The following is a 20,876-nucleotide window of genomic DNA, read 5'->3' as shown; positions in this document are numbered from 1 at the left end:
AATTATTCATTAACATAACCTTTATTTTTGTTATTTGAGTAGGATAGCTATGGAGAACAACATGCCCTACTATCAGAATATTCTTATCTTTTTCAAACTTGGATTACCAGGGGACTTTTTGCTCAAAGTTTAGCACCACACTTGTAAATCATTAAAAAGTCTTGTCAGTAATTTTGCCTGTTGCATTTTGAGGTGCTTTATTCAGTGTAGGGCCTAAGTTTGTGTTTGGTCCTCAATATTCCTCCCTCCGACATTCTTGGAAATACAGTATTTTCAAGGGTGTCACTTATTTTACATGATGGGCTAGAGTGCACATTCCAATGCTTGGGTTTTTTTTCTGTCTTTTTTTGCCAATCTTTAATATATGCTATATTTTATAACACATTATAAGCAATGAGATACCTATTAACACTTGCATCTGAAGAAGTGAGTTTTTGACCCATGAAAGCTTATGTCCAGATAAATCTGTTAGTCTTTAAGGTGCCACCAGACTCCTCGTTGTTTTTGTGGCTACAGACTAACGCGGCTACCCGCTGATACTTATTAACACTTCTGTACATAACAATATTTTAAAACTAAATGCTACAGCTGGGTGGTACCCAAATGTTAGTTTGATCCCATCATCTGATTGGTTTTAATATTTGTTTTATGTGATTATTTGCTGTATTTAATTTTTTGTATATGAACTAAATGCTTTGTATTTTGCGGTGATGAAGAATTTAGGTATATATTTAATTTAGCAATGGGTACTGTAAAGTTAGGAAGCAGCCTCAGGACCAAAGCTTGGTTGACTTGTTATTACTACTGGTTCAACAAATTTGGGTATAGGTATTATTTTGACTGATTCAATCATAGTTTTGAATTTAGAAGTAAAACATCTGTTGGACTGATTCATTGGGGATTCTTTCTCTCCATAACTATATTTTAGCTATTATGTGACAACACAGTATTCTCCATTCCCCACATATGTGGCACAGGTTTGTTGTTCAAATGGCAGGTGCCAGATGGAATGTGGCGGGTTCAATGTTCATGAACATAATATGCCACTTACAGTTGTGAGTTGAATTCTTCCATGAATTGATGGCAATTAGCTATTGCTGTTTAGTTTTAGTTCTCTTTTATCCTCCATTGCTGTGGCTGACAGATCTTCTTGCTGTTTCATTTAGGATCTGAAATACCAAGCACAAGATAACTTTATGATGATGGATGATGCAGTTCTGTGCATGTGTTTCAGTAGAGACACAGAAATGTTAGCAACTGGAGCACAAGATGGGAAGATCAAGGTATGAGTTTTAGGACATAGAAACTGTTAGGAAGTACAGAAAGATTAGGCTAAATCAAATGTACGCATTGCACCCTTTAAATTTGAGAAGTGTGAGGTGGAAGAGAGTCTGATGCTCAGTTCCTATTGTTAATTTCCCCATGCACTGGAAACGGATTTCTTGCTATAATTTCATACTCTCCAGTCTTAAAGTTGGCCTACAAAGGCACTTTTTAACACACTTTTTTGGCTTATAGTATTGTGCCTGTCTTGAGAAAGGAATTGATTTTAGACTCGGGATTGTGGGTTTCATGCCCTTTGATCTTGTTACACAAGGCTGCTAAATATATAATTATACAAGGTAATGGTCTGTAAAGGTCCACTTGTCTTGCTAGTTTGGGAAATTTTTCAAATCATATCCTCTAGAAAAGGAGATTAGTATGCATGTTCAATAACTACTGTCCTTTAGACTTGCATAAGGCATTTAGTATGTGCAGTGCATTCTGTATGGAAGCCTCAGATATGAACAAGTGCAATGTCTCTATTTGTGTATCTAACACTCTGGTTTTGAGATGCTCCCACTGTGACCTTCTAGAACAGTGGTTCTCAATCTGACACCTCTGGGGAGTTGCCATCTGGAGGGGTGCAAGCTCACTCCTGGAAGACTTATCGTGTTTCAGGGCAGCTGCACCTCTGTTCGCTCTCTAAGGGCACCCACTATCAGGGTTCTGGCTCCCCAGCTGTCACTCTTTTGGGTGGAGCTCTGTCTCTCACTCCTTCCTGAGCGAGGTATTTCCAGGCTGCACAGCTCCTTGTCTACACTGAATTTTCCAGCAAGTCAGACTGACTAAGCAGGCCTACTTTTCTTTCTCCTCATAGGCTGTAACGGTGTGATTGCCCACAATTATAAAGTACCACACAGTTCTTCCTAAGCAAGCACACTTATTCCAAAGGTGAAAGTATTACAGGGAAAACCTACTAAAACAGTAAAAGTCACCACAACTCCAACAAGGTCTCTGGTAGGAGTAGTCCTTCAGTACCCACCAAGGGGTTTTACTGTGGTTACCAGTTCATAACTGTCTTGGCTCAGAACAAGCACCCCCATGAATAAATCAGCCCATACTTTTATGGCTGGGGTGTTGGATCGAGAGATTCTGGGAGCAGGTAATCAGTAGCCAATGGAAAAGGCTGAGGTTTTGCATAACTGGGTTGGAGGGGTACATCTGCACTCACCTCCTCTTAGAGATTTCCTAGGAAACCCACTTAACCAAAAGTTCATTCGTATCTGGCACATTCTTTAAACAAGTCCTTTGAAGCTAATACCACTTCCCAGTGTTTACATTAGTCATGTCTGCCCACAGAGAGTTTCCATACAATCCCACAATAATACATGAACATCTGCAAAAGGCTAATCTTTAAAAAAGGGAAGGAGGAGGATCCGGGGAACTACAGGCCAGTCAGCCTCACCTCAGTCCCTGGAAAAATCATGGAGCAGGTCCTCAAGGAATCAATTTTGAAGCACTTAGAGGAGAGGAAAGTGATCAGGAACAGTCAGCATGGATTCACCAAGGGCAAGTCATACCTGACTAACCTAATTGCCTTCTATGACGAGATAACTGGCTCTGTGAATGAGGGGAAAACAGTGGACGTGTTATTCCTTGACTTTAGCAAAACTTTTGATACAGTCTCCCACAGTATTCTTGCCAGCAAGTTAAAGAAGTATGGGCTGGATGAATGGACTATAAGGCGGATAGAAAGCTGGCTAGATTGTCGGGCTCAACGGGTAGTGATCAATGACTCCATGTCTAGTTGGCAGCCGGTATCAAGCGGCGTGCCCCAAGGTCGGTCCTTGGGCCGGTTTGTTCAATATCTTCATTAATGATCTGGAGGATGGCGTGGATTGCACCCTCAGCAAGTTTGAAGACGACACTAAAGTGGGAGGAGTGGTAGATATGCTGGATGGTAGGGATAGGATACAGAGGGACCTAGACAAATTAGAGGATTGGGCCAAAAGAAATCTGATGAGGTTCAACAAGGACAAGTGCAGAGTCCTGCACATAGGATGGAAGAATCCCGTGCATTACTAGAGACTGAGTGGCTAGGCAGTAGTTCTGCAGAAAAGGACCTAGGGGTTACAGTGGATGAGAAGCTGGATATGAGTCAACAGTGTGCCCTTGTTGCCAAGAAGGCTAATGGCATTTTGGGCTGTATAAGTAGGAGCATTGCCAGCAGATCAAGGGACGTGATCGTTCCCCTCTATTCGACATTGGTGAGGCCTCATCTGGAGTACTGTGTCCAGTTTTGGACCCCACGCTACAAGAAGGATGTGGAAAAATTGGAAAGCATCCAGCAGAGGGCAACAAAAATGATCAGGGGGCTGGAGCACATGACTAACGAGGAAAGGCTGAGGGAACTGGGATTATTCAGTCTGCAGAAGAAGAATGAGGGGGGATTTGGTAGCTGCTTTCAACTACCTGAAAGGGGGTTCCAAAGAGGATGGATCTAGACTGTTCTCAGTGGTAGCTGATGACAGAACAAGGAGTAATGGTCTCAAGTTGCAGTGGGGGAGGTTTAGGTTGGATATTAGGAAAAAATTTTTCCCTAGGAGGGTGGCGAAGCACTGGAATGGGTTACTTAGGAAGGTGGTGGAATCTCCTTCCTTAGAGATTTTTAAGGTCAGGCTTGACAAAGCCCTGGCTGGGATGATTTAGTTGGGGATTAGGTCCTGCTTTGAGCAGGGGGTTGGACTAGATGACCTCCTGAAGTCCCTTCCAACCCTGATATTCTGTGATTCTGAATACAATGAACTGCTGTGACACTTAAACTTAATTCAAAAGGGTTTACCTTAATTCAGTGAGGGTTGTGCAGGACATTGCAGTGTCTGTCGGAACTTGTACTCTAGTCTTTCTTTAGTTTATTTACCTTCCCACCCCAGGTCTCTGCCTCTCAGTGTGCTAATTAGCAAAACAGCATAGCGCGTCATAAGTAGTTGGGATCCAACATTTAGGTTGTGTGTTAACTTAGCCCTGTCTGTACTAGGGGAGGGTCGACCTAAGATACACAACGTGATCTACGCGAATAGCGTAGCTGACCTCGGCATATCTTAGGTTGACTTATCTGGCCATGAGGACGGCGGTGAGTCGGCCGCTGCCGCTCCCCCGTCAACTCCACTTCCACCTCTCGCCAGCTGGAGTTCCAGAGTCGATGGGGAGCGCGTTTGGGGATCGACTTATTGCGTCTAGACGTGCCCTTAGAAAAATGACAAAACCTAATGGGAATGTTTTCATGTTTGTTAAATGGCAGGGAAAGTAGATGATTGGTCGTATGCCGTGCAGCATTTGAAACCCTGCCATGGCAGAGCATACTGTTAATGCATGAGTACCCGAAAGTAACTAGAAACACAAATTAAATTAGCCTGTCTTCATTGTCTTAATATGAATAGTCCAAAATGTAAACAGCAGAAATAATGGAAAACAGAACTCATCTGTTAATCGGTGTTGAACGCAAATGAGGGGGTTTGAGTGACATTTAACTTCTAAAGGGAAAAGAAAGGGTAGCTCCAAGGTGAATTTTTATTTTTTGTTCCAAATCAGTGGTCTGTTGTTCCTTTCTGGAGGAGTAGGGGGTGGAAAGTCTCTTTCAGCTTTAGGCCAGGCAACCCTCTGCCCAGCAGCGTCCCCATTGCTGACAGGTGCAATCCTTTTTGTATGGCTAATGTCTGTGTGCAGCCTGATAGGAGTGCTACGGCCATCAGTGTTCTGTACCAGGAAGAGCTGCCAGGACAGATGAGTTCAGGCATCCGTAAAACCAAACCCAGATAACCTAGAGTTCTGCAGTCTCGAGTAGAAGACAGCTCCTAAATTGGAGATTAGCTTGAGGGCATGTCACGTTTACAAGGAAAGGGGGAAACTGATGTGGAATAGATAAGAACATAAGAACAGCCATGCTGGGTCAGACCAAAGGCCCATCTAGCCCAATGTCCTGTCTTCCGACAGTGGCCAATGCCAGGTGCTTCAGAGAGAATGAACAGAACAGGCGATTATCAAGTGATCCATCCCCTGTTGCCCATTTCCAGCTTTGGGCAAACAGAGGCTAGGGACACCTTCCCTGCCCATCCTGGCTACTAGCCATTGATGGACCGATCCTTCATTAATTTATCTAGTTCTTTTTTGAAACTTGCTGTAGTCTTGGCCTTCACAACATCCTCAGGCAAAGAGTTCCACAGGTTGACTCTGTGGTGTGTGAAGAAATACTTCCTTTTATCTGTTTTTAATCTGCCTATTAATTTCATTCAGTGACCCCTAGTTCTTGTGTGATGAGAAGGAGTAAATAACACTTCCTTATTTACTTTCTCCACACCTGTCATGATTTTTATAGATCTCTATCATATCCCCCCTTAGTCATCTCTTTTCCAAGCTAAAAAGTCCCAATCTTATTAATCTCTCATCACATGGAAGCTGTTCCATATCCTCAATCATTTTTGTTGCCTTGTCCTGAACCTTTTCCAATTCCAGTATATCTTTGTTGAGATGTACACCCACATCTGCACACAGTATTCAAGACGTGGGTGTATATTTATATAGAGGTAATATGATATTTTCTGTCTCCTTATCTATCCTTTTCTTAATGATTCCCAACGTTCTGTTAGCTTTTTTGATTGCTGATTTACATTGAGTGGATGTTTTCAGAGAACTATCCACAAAGACTCCAAGATCTCTTTCTTGATTGGTAACAGCTAATTTAGACCCCATCATTGTGTATGGATAGTTGGGATTATGTTTTCCAATGTGCATTACACTGCATTTATCAACATTGAATTTCATCTGCCATTTTGTTGTCCAGTCACCCAGTTTTGTGAGATCCCTTTAACTCTTCACCATCTACTTTGGACTTAACTGTCTTGAATAGTCTTGTGTCATCTGCAAATTTTGCCATGTTATCGTTTACCCCTTTTTCCAGATCATTTATGAATATGTTGAATAGTACTGGCCCTAGTACAGACCCCTGGGGGACACCACTATTTACCTCTCTCCATTCTGAAAACTGACCATTTATTCCTACCTTTGTTTCCTATCTTTTAACCAGTTATTGATCCATGAGAGGACCTTTCCTCTTATCCCATGACGGCTTACTTTGCTTAAGAGCCTTGTCAAAGGCTTTCTGAAAATCTAAGTACACTCTATCCACCCTCTTGTCCACATGGTTGTTGACCACCTCTACCAATTCTAGTAGATTGGTGAGGCATAATTTCCCTTTACAAAAACCATGTTGTCTCTTCCCCAACAAATCATGTTCATCCATGTGTCTGACAATTCTGTTCTTTACTACAGTTTCAACCAATTTGCCTGGTACTGAAGTCAGACTTACAGGCCTGTAATTGCCGGGATCACCTGTGGAGCCTTTTTAAAAAATTGGCATCACATTAGCTATCATCCAGTCATCTGGTACAGAAGCTTATTTCAATGATAGATTACGTACCACAGTTAGATGTTTGTAGGGAAAAGTCGTAGTTGCTGGGTTGATTGGAATCTTTCAGGTCAGCCAATCACTTTCAAAGGAAAGGTGTGGTGAAGATATTGGTAGTCTGGGTTGATGGTATGAATCACTGCAATGGACAGTAGCTACCTATGTGATGAGCCTGCATACTAACATCCCCATTTCTATTGTCAGTGACCCCCCCCATAGTTCTGTTTTAACATGGCTTTAAATTAAAATAAAGTTGGGGTATTGGAAGGATTTGACTTAAACACAGAAAGCCAAAGACATTGAAACTTAAGGCTTGACACTGGAAGGGGGGGGAAGGGGAGGGCGGAAGTGGGTGGCTAAACTGTCTCCTGAACCACATGTAGGTCACCTGCTGTCCTTAGTCTGGCCTGTCTCTATACAGGGTTCTCTGTCCAGCAGTTTGATTACCCCAAATACTGCTGTAGGTAGGAGCAGCAGAACTGAAGATGGTAGTTTGGGGCTAACTGAACCCCCTGTGTGGGTTCAAGTGAGAATCTGTTACTTACATAATCTGCCAAATTAAAAACAGACTACAGCCTTGAGGCTAAATACTCCCCAATTTGAAATCCTTTGCTTTGTCTAGCACAGCCGATACAACTTCGCCCTCCCTTCTATTGTTGAGCAGGACTGGAACAAGCAGATTGCATGTAGGCTGTCTTTCCCCATTAGGATGCATGTTGAATAATACACAAACTGTTTTACAAAGCAGTTAGGGCTGCTGTTGGTATACCTGGTACAAAACCACAAGAACAAGGCGGTGAAAAGTTAAGCCACCTAACAGTCAAGACCCTCTATTCTTCCACTCACAGGCACCAAGGTGGATTTGATTTAAATCACTAGTCAGGAAGACTCGATTTAATCATGGTTTCCTACATAAAAGTGCATTCTTGTTGGTGGTTATAACCTTAATACATATTTTTCACAACTCAGAGATAGATATAGGTTTCATTTTTAGAAGGTACACACTATACTTTTTTAAATAGTGATTTATTTTAAAAACTTTTCAGATTAGTTTTACAGCTATATCAGAAAATGAATGATTGTTTGGTTATTTCATTTACCAAAGGTAATTGAAACAGATATTTATGAAGTCATTGAGAGGTGAACTATCTCCAATTCAACAGGTTTATCATTAATATTTGGAGGATTTTCTTGCCATGCTGTATTAGGAGGAGACAGACAAACAGATATTTAAATTGTTTTATTTAACTAAAACAACAACGTTAAGTATTCTGGATTTTTTTCTTTAACAGCAAACATGTAATATTTTAACAAAACAAGCATATGTCCCTTGCTTCTCACATTTATCTCCAGACTACTTCTCCTTGTCCAGATCTATTCTGCCCCCAATTCTGTTCACTGAACTTTTTGAAACTTTGCACTTTTAGAGCGAGGTAAGGGATTGACTCTGTGTACACAAATTTGCAGAGGGACAATAGAGTTGCGGTCTGTTATTTCTCACCTCTATATATTTATTTATTTAAAAATATTTTTGCTGTGAACAAGCATATTACCTCTGGAGACACAAATCCACAGTTTGAGAACTGCATCTCTGATTTTATCTTCTAGACTGAGCATTGAGTCCCATTGGGTAGATAGAAAGATTAAGCTAAATAATCTATACAGAAGTCCCTGGAACCCCATAAGATTGGGTCCCTAATCCATGAACTGTTGGAACTCATTTACAAAACTTTTCTTAAACGTTACATGAATATATTATCTCTTACTATAGAATTAGAATTTATAATGCCTATTCCCTGATGAGATATCTTTGAGCTATAATGTATCTTAATTAAAACTATGTTTTAGATAATTTTTTTCCTGAAAAAGCATTTTATTAAAAAAAATCTGATTTAAGTAAACAATTTTTAAATTTTAAAAAAAAAATCATTGATTTTTATCCACCTTCACAGGCATACACCTTACCATACCACAACAAGCACCTACTGCAACCGTAGCTCTGCCCCCTTTGCTCTTCTGCAAGCACCCCTTTACCTGATTTGTTTTAAAACCCCGCCCCCCGCCCCCCCCCCCCCCCCCACGCTAGTACTTGGATGTTTGGTGTAATAGTGTTGGGAGAGGGTAGTTTACTAAAGGGCTGTGTGCAGAAGGATGGTTGACTGGGGTGCTGGAAGGCTGGCATTACTAGGACATAGAGCTACGGTTGGGGTGCATGGTGTACAGTAGCTGTGGTATGGTAAGGTGTGGGTGTGTGGTAGGAAGAGCAGAGGGTACGTACTGCTAGGTGGCTTAACTTTTCATTGTATTGCTTTTGTAGGTTTGTGTCTGGCATGGGGTTGGTGGGTGTGCATGTAGCAAGCATGGCTGCTACACAGTAAAGTTTTTTGTATGTTTCCTCAGTTTTTTTAATAGTTAATTAGGGAGGAGGTTTGGACTAGAGGTAAGATCAGCGGGGTGAGGAAAGTGAAACTACAGACAGACTGTTTATCTGTCATCTGTTGTATCTCACATGCCAGCAGCTGGGCACCAACCCTGCTATAGGATCACATCTGACAGACGTGTAACTCCTAACAGAGAAGGCCTTGTGTGCCTGTGCTGGCTGCCTTGAGTCGGGCTTCTGTCTGCAGTGCATAAACTTCTAATTAGAACAAGAATAAAAGCTAAACATTTTGTAGGAAAACCCCCACCACCACCCTACTTGTTGCACAAGTTCTAGTCAGAATCCACTGCCTTTGCCAAGTATGGAGTAGATGCAGTGTGTAAGAGAGAGTGGTCCGCGGCTAAATATAGGACAGGAAAGGAAAACCTCACCCAGAGCCCAAATTTAAGAGCTCCTATTGAAATCCCATGAAGAGAATTTCAGAAAGCAGATTAATTCGGTGACACTGCACACTACCAGGCCATCTGCTTGCAGAAAATGAGGAATTTATGCTCCATTTTAAACCCATCCCTAACTGTGGAGTGCTCCCAGGTGCCTCCAGAATTTGTGTATTTTAGGGTATGAAATAATATTGAAAATTTGACAGAATTGGCCAGTCCTGGAATGGGGAGGGAAATGCAGCCTGTTTCGTGGTAGATCTGTCACAGCAGGGTGCAAGGAGAAAAAGTTCTGAGGGCAGCTACTGCGCTGGGACGATTCTGAATCTGAACCTGAAGTTGTAATAGTTATTCATAAATATGAAATTAATCTGAAACTTCAACAGAAACGTCATCTTCCTGACTCGGACTGGAACAGTGGTGTAATGCCCCACTGACAGGCTCACTATATGGGGTTTGTTCTGGTTTTATATTAACCTTCGGATGTAGCCAAACTTTAAGCTGTTTTTTGTGTACAGTAGCAGAGAAGGGAAAGAGCAGGCATACCACACAACATAACTGTTCTTGTGTGTAGCTTCCATACAGTGGACCCTTCAAATCAAGCCCATACCCTCTCCCACATCAGCTAGAAACTTCAGCACTCCATTTGCCAAAGTCTTGTTTGAATGCAAACTGGGTAGAGTCATGCAGGTGCCTCTTAGATACATGTCCCACAGCATGAAATATTTGATGGGGGTAAAAAACACCACCTCCCGTGCTATTCTAGCTTAGCTTTTGATCCTGGATACTCTTCATCTTAGTCCTGGATACCCTCTGAATTTCACTTGATTTAAGGGGTGTCCTTTTTCTGACTAGTATTTTGGATGTCCCTCAGGTGTGGAAGATTCAGAGTGGGCAGTGTCTGAGGAGATTTGAACGAGCACACAGTAAAGGTGTCACCTGCCTCAGTTTCTCTAAAGACAGCAGTCAGATTCTTAGTGCTTCTTTTGATCAGACAATCAGGTAAGTTATAAATTTGAGGGCTGTAATCTACAAGAAGCTCTAATAGAAGTTGTAAGTATCATTTCTTCAGTCCCCTTGCCTTAAACTCTTGGATGTTTTTAGCTTACATGAAAGCTAGTCCTTAATGTTTTTAACATTAATAAAATTATTTTGCTCTTTCCTCTTGAACAAATAGTTCAAATTTTTGCCCTTTCAATTTTTGTAACCTATTTTTCTGTTTAACCTATTTTCAATCTAGTGTTCGCAGGAGGTACTGGCCCTGATGTATTGTTTTATGTTTATTTAAAAGTATTTCTGTCCTCAGATTCAGCAGCAGCCATTTCAGTACTTTTACACCTGTCACTACATCCCAGCAAGAGAGGCCAGCTGAGCAGCGCTCATTGGCTTACATTCAAACTTTAAATCAACTGTTTCTGAAACTGGCTACAAGGCTAGTATTGCGACCTGATGGTCCCCACAGATAATGGGATATGGGGCCGTTCTTGAGCACCAATTCTGATTGAACCCAGCCACTACCATTTGACAGCTGTCAGTGTGTTATGTGTAATAGTGGTCATCTCCGTTCATTTTCCTTCTCCACAAAGAGGGCTCCAGGCAGCTGGAAAACATCTACTGCAGCCTGAGGAGAGTTTACAAGGTTCTGCAGGGTCACTTGTGTCTGTCCTCCCAGCAGCAACTGCACAGAAGAAAGGCCGTGGCCATCGCAAACACATGACATCACACCTGCCACAACTTTCTGTATCAGTGCGAAGCGTCTTGCCAGCAGAGTTCCATTGTCTCTCCTTCCAGCAGGAAGCATTGTGAGACACCCCTGCAGACACACACACCTCCAGGAGGCAGCTCAGCTGTTGAACTTCCTGGGCCAGGGGACTTTAACACCCTGACCCAAGAAGCAGCTCCTCACTCACACCTTCTAGGAATAAGTGGAGTGGAGGCCTTCCCCTACTGCAGGACAGGGCTGCACCTCTCTTATCCAGTCCCAGACAGCCCAATGCCCCCGTGACTGCTCCGGTTCTTGGAGCAGTGAAACTGTCCCCTTCTGGAGAAGGCTTGTGCATGCAGGAGCTGGGCCTACTAGACTATGGGAACTCACCCTCGTAAGAAAAAAGTGACCACAAAACCAACCTTTTTCAAAAGTAAATGGCAAATTCCCTCCTTCAGCTTAGCCTTCTCTCAAAGCTTCTACCACATGTGCTTTCACACCTCATAACTGCTCTGTAAACTAGTCAAGCTAGTTTTTCTAGAGCCTGGGAATGAAGAGTTTTGATTTTTTTTAAGTTGTTGGTGGTTGCTCAGATGCTAATGTGACTGGGGCCATGTAAGTATCTCGATTAGGGGCTGGTGTCCATGTTACCAAAAACATTAAGCATCAGTGGAATTCTCTTAGCAGTGTTAGCCCAGAGGTTAGGCATGACCTGTCCTTCCCATGCTCAGATTACTCCCTTCCGAACAGAGTTCTAGCTCATCCTGCTGCTGCTGCCGCCGAGGGCAAACGAGATTGACGTCTCCAGGGTTCTCAGGCTGGTGCTTTTCATGACCACTAAATTCACCTTAAAACTACAACAAAAATCTGTGTCCCCTTGCCCGTTCTTGGGGTTTTATGTTTTGTGTATACCTGAAACTACCTTTAACTAACTCTTTTAAAATTGATTAGATTTCAAGTTGATGATGTCCCTTTACATTTTTCATGGTCAGATATTATATCTGGGGAAAGGGGTTTGTGATGACAAACCCATTATTCTAGATGCAGATGTGTTAGCCTATTTTATTACTTGCTGTGTACATCAGACAGCAAACTAAATTCTTCCTTTATTTTACATTGCTGACTTGTACCTCTCTACAGACAACCTGGATGGATTAATTGTTTTTTTACCATGTTTTTTTAAATTTTGTAACAGGATTCATGGCTTAAAATCAGGAAAAACTCTAAAGGAATTCCGTGGTCATTCTTCATTTGTCAATGAAGCTACTTTTACACAGGATGGTCACTATATTATCAGTGCATCCTCTGACGGCACAGTGAAGGTAAAATGGCCACTTGCTTCTACGAGCCATGTATGGGAGTTGTTCTGTGTGTTGTAGCAAACTGTGGCATTTAATCTTAGAGATCGTTTCCATTAAAGGTACTTTTATCATAGCCAGGGCTTAGGCTTTGTCATTGGGCCCATTATATGTAGATTCCTGGATTCTACAAGGTGGTGTAGGGTCTAATGTATGCATTTCCTCTCATTTAGAGAGTGATAAACACAATAAGACAAGGCCGGGTGATTTTAATAGCATCAGCATGGCCCAGACAACTGATTTGATTACATGTCACAATGATTAGTGGAACCTCTGCTGCTGAGACCGAACTTGTTGACACAGCAAAGAGGGAAGGTCTGTCATCCAGACCTTAAGGCCCTTCTCTGGGCTTCATGACTTTTAGCTTTGGTAGAAGAAAGACATTCAAAGTACAGAATGTACTGTTGTATTGTAGAAAAGAATTCACATGGGTGTGCTATATTCTTAAATGGAAAAGGTTTTTATCGTGGATTTCCTTGTATAATGTGGATTCTTATATGGCTCCAATTATATATTAGAGTATTTATTGTATCTTAAGAAGACACCTCTTTCATTATCTTTAATTAAGTTTAATCTCTCAGCCTTACCAGAATATCATATACCTGTAGAGGTAAAATCCATTTTCCTAATGATATGGCTAAGAAGTTTTTAAAAGACCCTAATAATTTATATCCTCAAATAAGAACTCCTGTGCCCACCTCGGATTTGAATGTAGCACTAGCAAAATTAATGAGACCTCCCTTTGACCCTTTGGGGAGCTGTTCTTCATCTCATCTATCTGTAAAAACAGTGTTTTCAATACAGTCACTGCAGTGAAATGCATAAGTGACTTGCATGCATTAATGGCTGATCCACCATTCAGTGTTTCATAAGGATAAAGTGATTTTTCCCATTCATCCTAAGTTTTTACCAAAAATAGTCTCTGATTTTCACATAAATCAATCATAATTTTACCAGCAGTGCCCCCTCTGCCATGTACATTGGCCAAACCGGACAGTCTCTATGCAAAAGAATAAATGGACACAAGTCTGAAATCAGGAATCCTAACATTCAAAAACATTCAGTAGGAGAACACTTCAACCTCTCTGGTCACTCAGTAACAGACTTAAAGGTGGCAATTTTGCAATAGAAAGGCTTCAAAAACAGACTCCAATGAGAAACTGCTGAACTGGAATTAATTTTCAAACTAGATACCATTAACTTGGGCTTGAATAGAGACTGGGAATGGCTGGGTCATTACGCAAATTGAATCTAGTTCCCCATGTTAAGTATCCTCACACCTTCTTGTCAACTGTCTGAAATGGGCCATCTTGATTATCACTACAAAAGTTTTTTTTTCTCCTGCTGATAATAGCTCATCTTAATTAATTAGCCTCTTACAGTTGGTGTGGCAACTTCCACCTTTTCATGTTCTCTGTATGTGTATATATATCTTCCTACTATATGTTCCATTCTATGCATCTGATGAAGTGGGCTGTAGCCCACGAGAGCTTGTGCTCAAATTTGTTAGTCTCAAAGGTGCTACAAGTACTCCTATAATTTTACCCAAAACCCCATACTCCTAATGGGGAAACTAAATTACATGTTAGATGCGAGGAGAGTGTTATGATTTTATTTCAACAAGACTAAATAGTTTAGACAGTCTTAAAGGCTGTTTCTAACTTATGGACCAAAAAACAAGGGAAAAGCTATTTCTGAACAGACTTTCTAGATGAGTTAGGTATTTATGAAATTGAAAAGATTATCCATTCCTCAGGGCATCAGAACTTTCAAATAGATCAAAGGCAGCTTATATGGCTTTCTTTGGACGTATTCCTCTGGTAGAGATATGTAGAGCTGCAACCTGGAGTTCTGTCCACACCTTTACTAAATATTATACTTCAGATTTGAAATCAAGATCAGATGAAAAGTTTGGTAGGGCAGTCCTGCACTTCTTATTTGACAAGAACTCCCAAGTCCCACCGTCCTCGGTCAGAGTACTGCTTATTAATCTATCTTGTGAGTGGGAATATGCAGAGGATGCTTCAAGGAAGAAATGAAGGTTCCTCTCCTGCTGGTAATAGCTCACCTTTCCTGATCACTCTCGATACAGTGTGTATGGTAACACCCATTGTTTCATGTTCTCTATGTATATAAAATCTCCCCATTATATTTTCCACTGTATGCATCCGATGAAGTGAGCTGTAGCTCACGAAAGCTTATGCTCAGATAAATTTGTTAGTCTCTAAGGTGCCACAAGTCCTCCTTTTCTTTTTACCTATAACTGATATTCTTCAAGATAGACTCTGCATATTGACACTCCCCCCCTCCCTTGGAGTCAGCCCTGCTTACCAGAGGGCTTGGGGTTGGAACTGAGGCAATAGAGTGCCACTCTCTCCTTTCAAACCCTGGCCCTAGAATGTCCGGAGTTCAGGGAAGGGGGCAAGGGAGGTATGTGGATGTGCCAGCTGCTGCCATTAGTAGAATTTTACCATTCAGGCTGCACTGGTCAGAGCACCCCATGAGTGGGGCTATTCAGAGTCCATCTCAAAGAACCTCAGCTACAGGTAAGTAACCTTCATATTTGGATATCTTTCTAAATAAACCTGTTCTTGCTCACCCAGTAGTTATTAGGCTTGATTCAGGAATTGCTGGGTAAAATTTTCAGGCCACTGCTATACAGGCAATTGGCCTAGATGATCATAATGGTCTTTTCTGGCCTTAAAATCTGTGAACCTACTAAATTACCATTTTTGGTGTTCGTTACTCTTTTTCCTCTAGTTTCAATAGATATTTTTTTTAAATGGTGAAAGCTACGTCCATAGCATCTCCTCCAAAAATGTGGTGTCTTTTTAATTAAAATGCAGAAATGTGCCTGATCATAAAGTGCTTCCACTTTGTATTCTGCTCAATAGATTTGGAATATGAAGACAACCGAGTGCTCCAACACCTTCAAATCTCTTGGCAGCACTGCAGGAACAGACATCACCGTGAATAGCGTGGTTCTGCTGCCTAAAAATCCAGAACACTTTGTCGTTTGCAACAGATCAAACACAGTGGTCATCATGAACATGCAAGGACAAGTATGTGATTCCAGGCGTGTCCCTTTGAAGCAGCTAGGAAAGAGCTTAACAAGTATTGAAATCAGGATGAGATTTGTGACCCTTCCAAGCAGTGTAGTGGGTGAAATCCTGATCTCTTTTCAGTAGTAACTGCTGGGTACCCTGCCCTTCTGAAAATCAGGCTGATTAGTTAGGCAACTAAATTCATGACCCCAGTATCTAAAAGAAGCTAACCTTGTTAGAGTCGCGTTGTAGCTGCCACATGTGAATCCAGTGAACCTTTCTTTGGGTTTTATAGATTGTAAGAAGCTTCAGCTCTGGTAAGAGAGAAGGAGGTGACTTTGTTTGCTGTGCCCTTTCACCACGTGGCGAGTGGATCTACTGTGTGGGTGAAGACTTTGTGCTGTACTGTTTCAGCACAGTGACTGGCAAGCTGGAGAGAACTCTGACCGTGAGTACTTAACACAAGCTATTTGAAAGTAAATATGAATAGAATCTGCGTTCTTATCAGTTCTATAATATTCATGCAAACATAAATTCCATAGTGACCTTACAGTAACACCTCACTTAACGTCGTCCCAATTAACTTTGTTTCGTTGTTACGTTGCTGATCAGTCAGAGAACAGGCTCGTTGGAAGTTGAGCCAATGCTCCCTGATAACGTGGTTTGGCAGCCGCTTGCTTTGTCCACTGCTTGCAGGAAGAGCAGCCCGCTGGAGCTGGTGGGGGCTTGGAGCCAGGGTGGGCTGGCAGCCCCCCCATCAGCTCCCCGTGTGCCAGCTGCCGAGCAGGCTATCAATTGCTGAGCAATTCAGCCGTCCCTCCCCCCACTGCCATGTGCTGCTCCTGCCCTCTGCCTTGGAGCTGCTCCCTGGAGCCTCCTGCTTGCTGTGCAGAGGGCGGGGAAGAGGGGTGCTAATGTCAGGGTGTCTCCCTCCCCCCGCTTCTGTACCCCATCTCCACAGAGCAGGGGCGGGAAACGACAGGGCTCAGGACGGAGGGAGCTTGCTGGCAGCAGCTGCTCTCTCAACTTGTTGATCTACTTAAAAAGGCAGTGTACTCAGAGTGGGGTCAGCGTACTTAAAGGGGCAGTGTGTGTCTGTGTCTGTGTCTGCCATGCTGTGTCTCCGCCATCCATTTGCGCTGCCTTGTAGAGTGTGTGGCTACCTTAACAATGTGTTAACCCTTGAGGGCTCAGCCGAGTGCTAGTTCGTCATTTAGCAGCAAGGCATTCCCTGGGAAATATCCCACCCTCTTCCACTCTCTGACTCTACCACCTCAACCAAGCTTCAAAAAATTTTCCCTGGAACCTAACCCTCTGCCCCCCGCCCCCCTTTACATTAATTCTTATGGGGGAATTGGATTCACTTAACATTGCTTAAAGTAGCATTTTTCAGGAACATAACTACAGCGTTAAGCGAGGAGTTACTCTGCTCCTCTGACAAGCGCCCTCAGGTGGTGGTTGTAGGGTTGGTCCTGAGTACTTAGCTAGAGGTACGGGTTATTTTGAGAAAAATGCGTTGTAAAAATAAAGAGAGATAACTTTAGCTAGAACGCAGCCGTGTACTCCGTAGAGGGTTTGTGAAGCAGTTGTGACTGTGTACTGTGATTTGACCCTGCACCCCCCAGTTAGCGGGAGTGAAAGTACCCACACTTGTATTACCGTTTGTGGGGCACACTTTCCCTTCCGGCTAAAACATTAGGGGTGTGACTCTTCCACTTCGCATTTTGAGTGGCTGAGTCCCACAGAACGGCTCTTGCGGGTGGGTGCTCAGATGTAAACCAGAGAGCACTAGCTGCTCTAGAGCCACACGTAGAGTGGAGAGGGGGAATCGGGCCAAACAAGAGAAAGGGGTCTCAGGTCCTTGAGACGAGGCACAGGGCACAAGCTGTGGCAGAACAGAGCAGGACCATTCCTCAGCATGGCCTTCACCATACCACACTACAGGATCACATTTATACAGCTCTGGAAAAACAGCCACAGTCAGAGTCTAAAGTCAGAAGGAACCATTAAGATCCTCCAGTTTGATCACCTGCGTAACACAGGCCAGAGAATTGTACCAAGTGATTCCTGCACCAAGCCTTTCATTTCTGGTTGATCTAGAGTAACTGTCTTAAAAAGATCCAGTCTTGATTCGGAGAGGCCCTCACACCCAGCTCAACTGCTCCACTGGTTAGTTACCCTCGCGGTTACCTCCAAAACAAATTGTGCTTCACTTCCTGTTTGAATGTGTCCTGCTTCAGCTTCCCGTCTGCTGTTACTCCTCTACTGTCAGAGATCTCCTTATAGAGATACTTCTAAACCATGATTAAGTCATCTCATAATCTTCTCTTGGATGAGCTAAAGAAATTGAGCTACTTCAGCGTCAGACCATTTTTGCCCAGAATGATCTTGATCTTTAATAATGAAATGATTTGGATTCCTCAGACTTTCCAGACACACTGAAATATTGTGCATTTTAAGAAACTATTTTTGGATGCATAGTAACTTTTTTAAAATTTCCAGCAAATACAGTAAGATGGACTTAAGGTTGAGAGTACATGTAATGTAGCGTAAAATACATTCTAGGAATGGTGTAATGGTCCCCCAGACAAGCCTTATAAACCCAGAGGTTACAATTTATATTAAGGTTCTATAAATAGTTTAGAAAGGATTAATAAATGATAGTTGCTATAAGCACCTTGCCGCTATGAATAGTTATAAGCGCACCAACAGAAGAATAGCTTTAATAATAATTTTTAAATCTAATGTTAAAATCCTATAATACACAGGTTAAGGAAAGAGTGTCTGTACATCTGGGTATAGTGCATAAATTATCCAAAAGTACAAAGTTTGGTTTGAAACTCATAAAATACATGTAGGACATATTCTGCAATAACCCAAATTTAAGCTAATAAATTCAGTGATACAGTTTAGATATTAACATCCAAATGTTCAGGTACATCATTCATAAATGTTTATACTAAGAGTTGGTTGTGGAAAGCAAATATAGCAATGAGTGTAGATTGTCCCTCAGTAACTGAGTTGGCTGTCCGTTCCAGGGATGGTGGAGTTCACGTCCACCTTCCCCAGAGGTGGTGGGGTGGATCTGACTAGGCAGTCTTGGATGGTGTTGTGTCGCAGCTGCCTGTCACGGGTCTGGAATGGGGCTTGCAGCTACACAAGATGTGGGGTAGGGTCTCATTGGCATAGACACACTTCCTGCATTGCTTGGCCCTAAATTACTGACATGTGCTCTGAACCTTACTCATCTTACTGTTGCTTTTGCCTGAGAATATTATTTGGTTTGAGGTGCTGTGCAGAGAAGACTTGCATCAATTTTTTTCCCTTTCATCCTGTAGGTTCATGAAAAGGATGTAATTGGCATCGCTCACCATCCCCATCAGAACTTGATCGCTACCTACAGTGAAGACGGCCTCTTGAAACTCTGGAAACCATAACTGTTTTTAACTAGCTTTGGAGAATGCTTCTTAAATGAAGGGCTGTTGTGTTCATGGTTTTATGAGTCCAAATATGCTGAGTATAATTTTCAGTTCAGGAGCCCAGAACTGTTTTTCAGTACTTGTTCTAAATTAGCTGTACAGTGTCAGTGAATAGAACACTTTCATTAACCCTGTATCTGGGTAGCTAAAGCAGTTTAATAGCTGTAGAAGTGATTATTCTGTCTTGTGAAGTCTGTGCTTTTCCTTTGTGCTGTTTATAGATTGGAAAAACCACCATCAATTTATAAATGATTGACTTTCTAAAATGTGTAGCAGATGGCTCCTTCCTTTCTTTCTTTCAGGGACTGAGATTGGAATAAACAAGAAGAGAGAGTCTCCACCTTAGCAAAGATGGATTCTGTTGATCCTAAGCTGCCTTGCTTTTTCAGGACAAAAGTATTCTAATACAGTGGGGTTTTCTGCTGCATTTATATTAACTGTCTCATTTAACAAAGTATCCTTCTGGCTTCTACGCAGCAGAACCGCCCACAGATGGCTTATATGACAAGAAGTTGCACGTGTGGGCTTTGCGGCCAGCAGAGAGGTGCATAACTGCATTCTGACTACCTTAGAAAACAGCTTGAAGCCACCCTGAAGAAAGGATCAGTACAGGCTTCTGTGTGCATCTTTAATAAATTACTTCTAGCTGTCCCCCTACTGTATTACTAGGTCTAGCAGCAATCCAGCTTCACACACCCCTGCCCTCCTCCTCTTCTCCTTCTCTCTCTTCCCCCACCCACCCCCGCCAGTCTGAGCTTAAAGCACTGCTTAATTCAAGCTAGAGATTTGTGTATGGGATAGGATTCAGGCTCAAGATCTACTTCAAGCTAACCCTGCAATGAAGACCAGCCTTTAGACCTGACAATCTAACACCCTGTGTACTGTTTTCATTTGAGATTAGGGCTTACACAGTTTCCTGCAAACAATCACCAATGTTTTTAAAAGTTGTCTACAGTTTTGTTTTCACGGTACAGTCTTATTTCTATGCATTTGATTCCAAAATATACAGGATTTAAAAGGGTAACCTTTTGTTTTCACACACCCAAACATCTGCTTGGATCTCTAGTGCACTATTTCCTGTCTTCATCTTTGTATCGAATGCTTTATTCCTAAAGCAGTCTCGAACCAGGATAACTTCCCTGTAACTAATGGACAGTAGGTCCAGTTCAGACTGTTTCATCTGCTGGGTGGTACTATTAAGAAGGCAACTCAGTCATCAGCTGGTGATGGCCCCCTTTGATTTGTTACATCCGCAGTGGCTTTGTTTTTTCGGCTCATACTGAGCTATGAGAAGGTGGACTAGAAGTACTGCATTGTAAAGAAACTATCCCAGGAGGAATAGGCCCTGTTCATTAAAACTGTAGTGTTCAGGTCCTGTTCATTTGTATGGTTCTGGGTTAAAAGGAGTTTTTACTTCATCAGATATAGCAATATTTTAGACAGCAGAGTGGTTACTTTCCTACCTCTATACTTGGTCATTTCAAAGTTTCTGGGGATAATATTTATGCTCTTTTACATTAACCAGTCATGGAGCTGAAAATGAAGATATTTAAGTAGGATCATCTGTACCTCAATGTGTCCTTACTGTGCTTCAACACAGGGACCTGCAAGCCCTTGGGAGACCTGCAGCTGGCTTTTTGGAGAAAGGGCACTTTATAATGTGTCCGGGGTGTCTCTTCACCCCTCCCCTGGTTCTTGTCACACAGACAGCAGAAGTCCAAAGTGCATCTGGTCACCCCCCTGCCA

The 20,876-nt window shown here is 42.3% G+C and overlaps 1 protein-coding gene across 1 annotated transcript in view; it reads left to right on the top strand.

Annotated features, from left to right (window-relative positions):
• Positions 1-19,372, top strand: part of SMU1 (SMU1 DNA replication regulator and spliceosomal factor) — a 28,683-nt gene extending 9,311 nt beyond the window's left edge. The window contains exons 7-12 of the mRNA XM_074953704.1: positions 1,167-1,283; positions 10,419-10,546; positions 12,445-12,571; positions 15,502-15,669; positions 15,947-16,099; positions 18,990-19,372. Of these exons, the coding sequence (XP_074809805.1) occupies positions 1,167-1,283; positions 10,419-10,546; positions 12,445-12,571; positions 15,502-15,669; positions 15,947-16,099; positions 18,990-19,088 (792 nt within the window). The 3' untranslated portion in view covers positions 19,089-19,372. The remainder of the gene's footprint in view (positions 1-1,166; positions 1,284-10,418; positions 10,547-12,444; positions 12,572-15,501; positions 15,670-15,946; positions 16,100-18,989) is intronic.
• The last annotated feature ends 1,504 nt before the right edge of the window (positions 19,373-20,876 follow it).

This window comes from Natator depressus, chromosome 5 (genome assembly GCF_965152275.1).
Source record: "Natator depressus isolate rNatDep1 chromosome 5, rNatDep2.hap1, whole genome shotgun sequence".
NCBI classification, from domain to species: domain Eukaryota; kingdom Metazoa; phylum Chordata; order Testudines; family Cheloniidae; genus Natator; species Natator depressus.
This window is presented reverse-complemented; position numbering and strand designations above follow the sequence as displayed.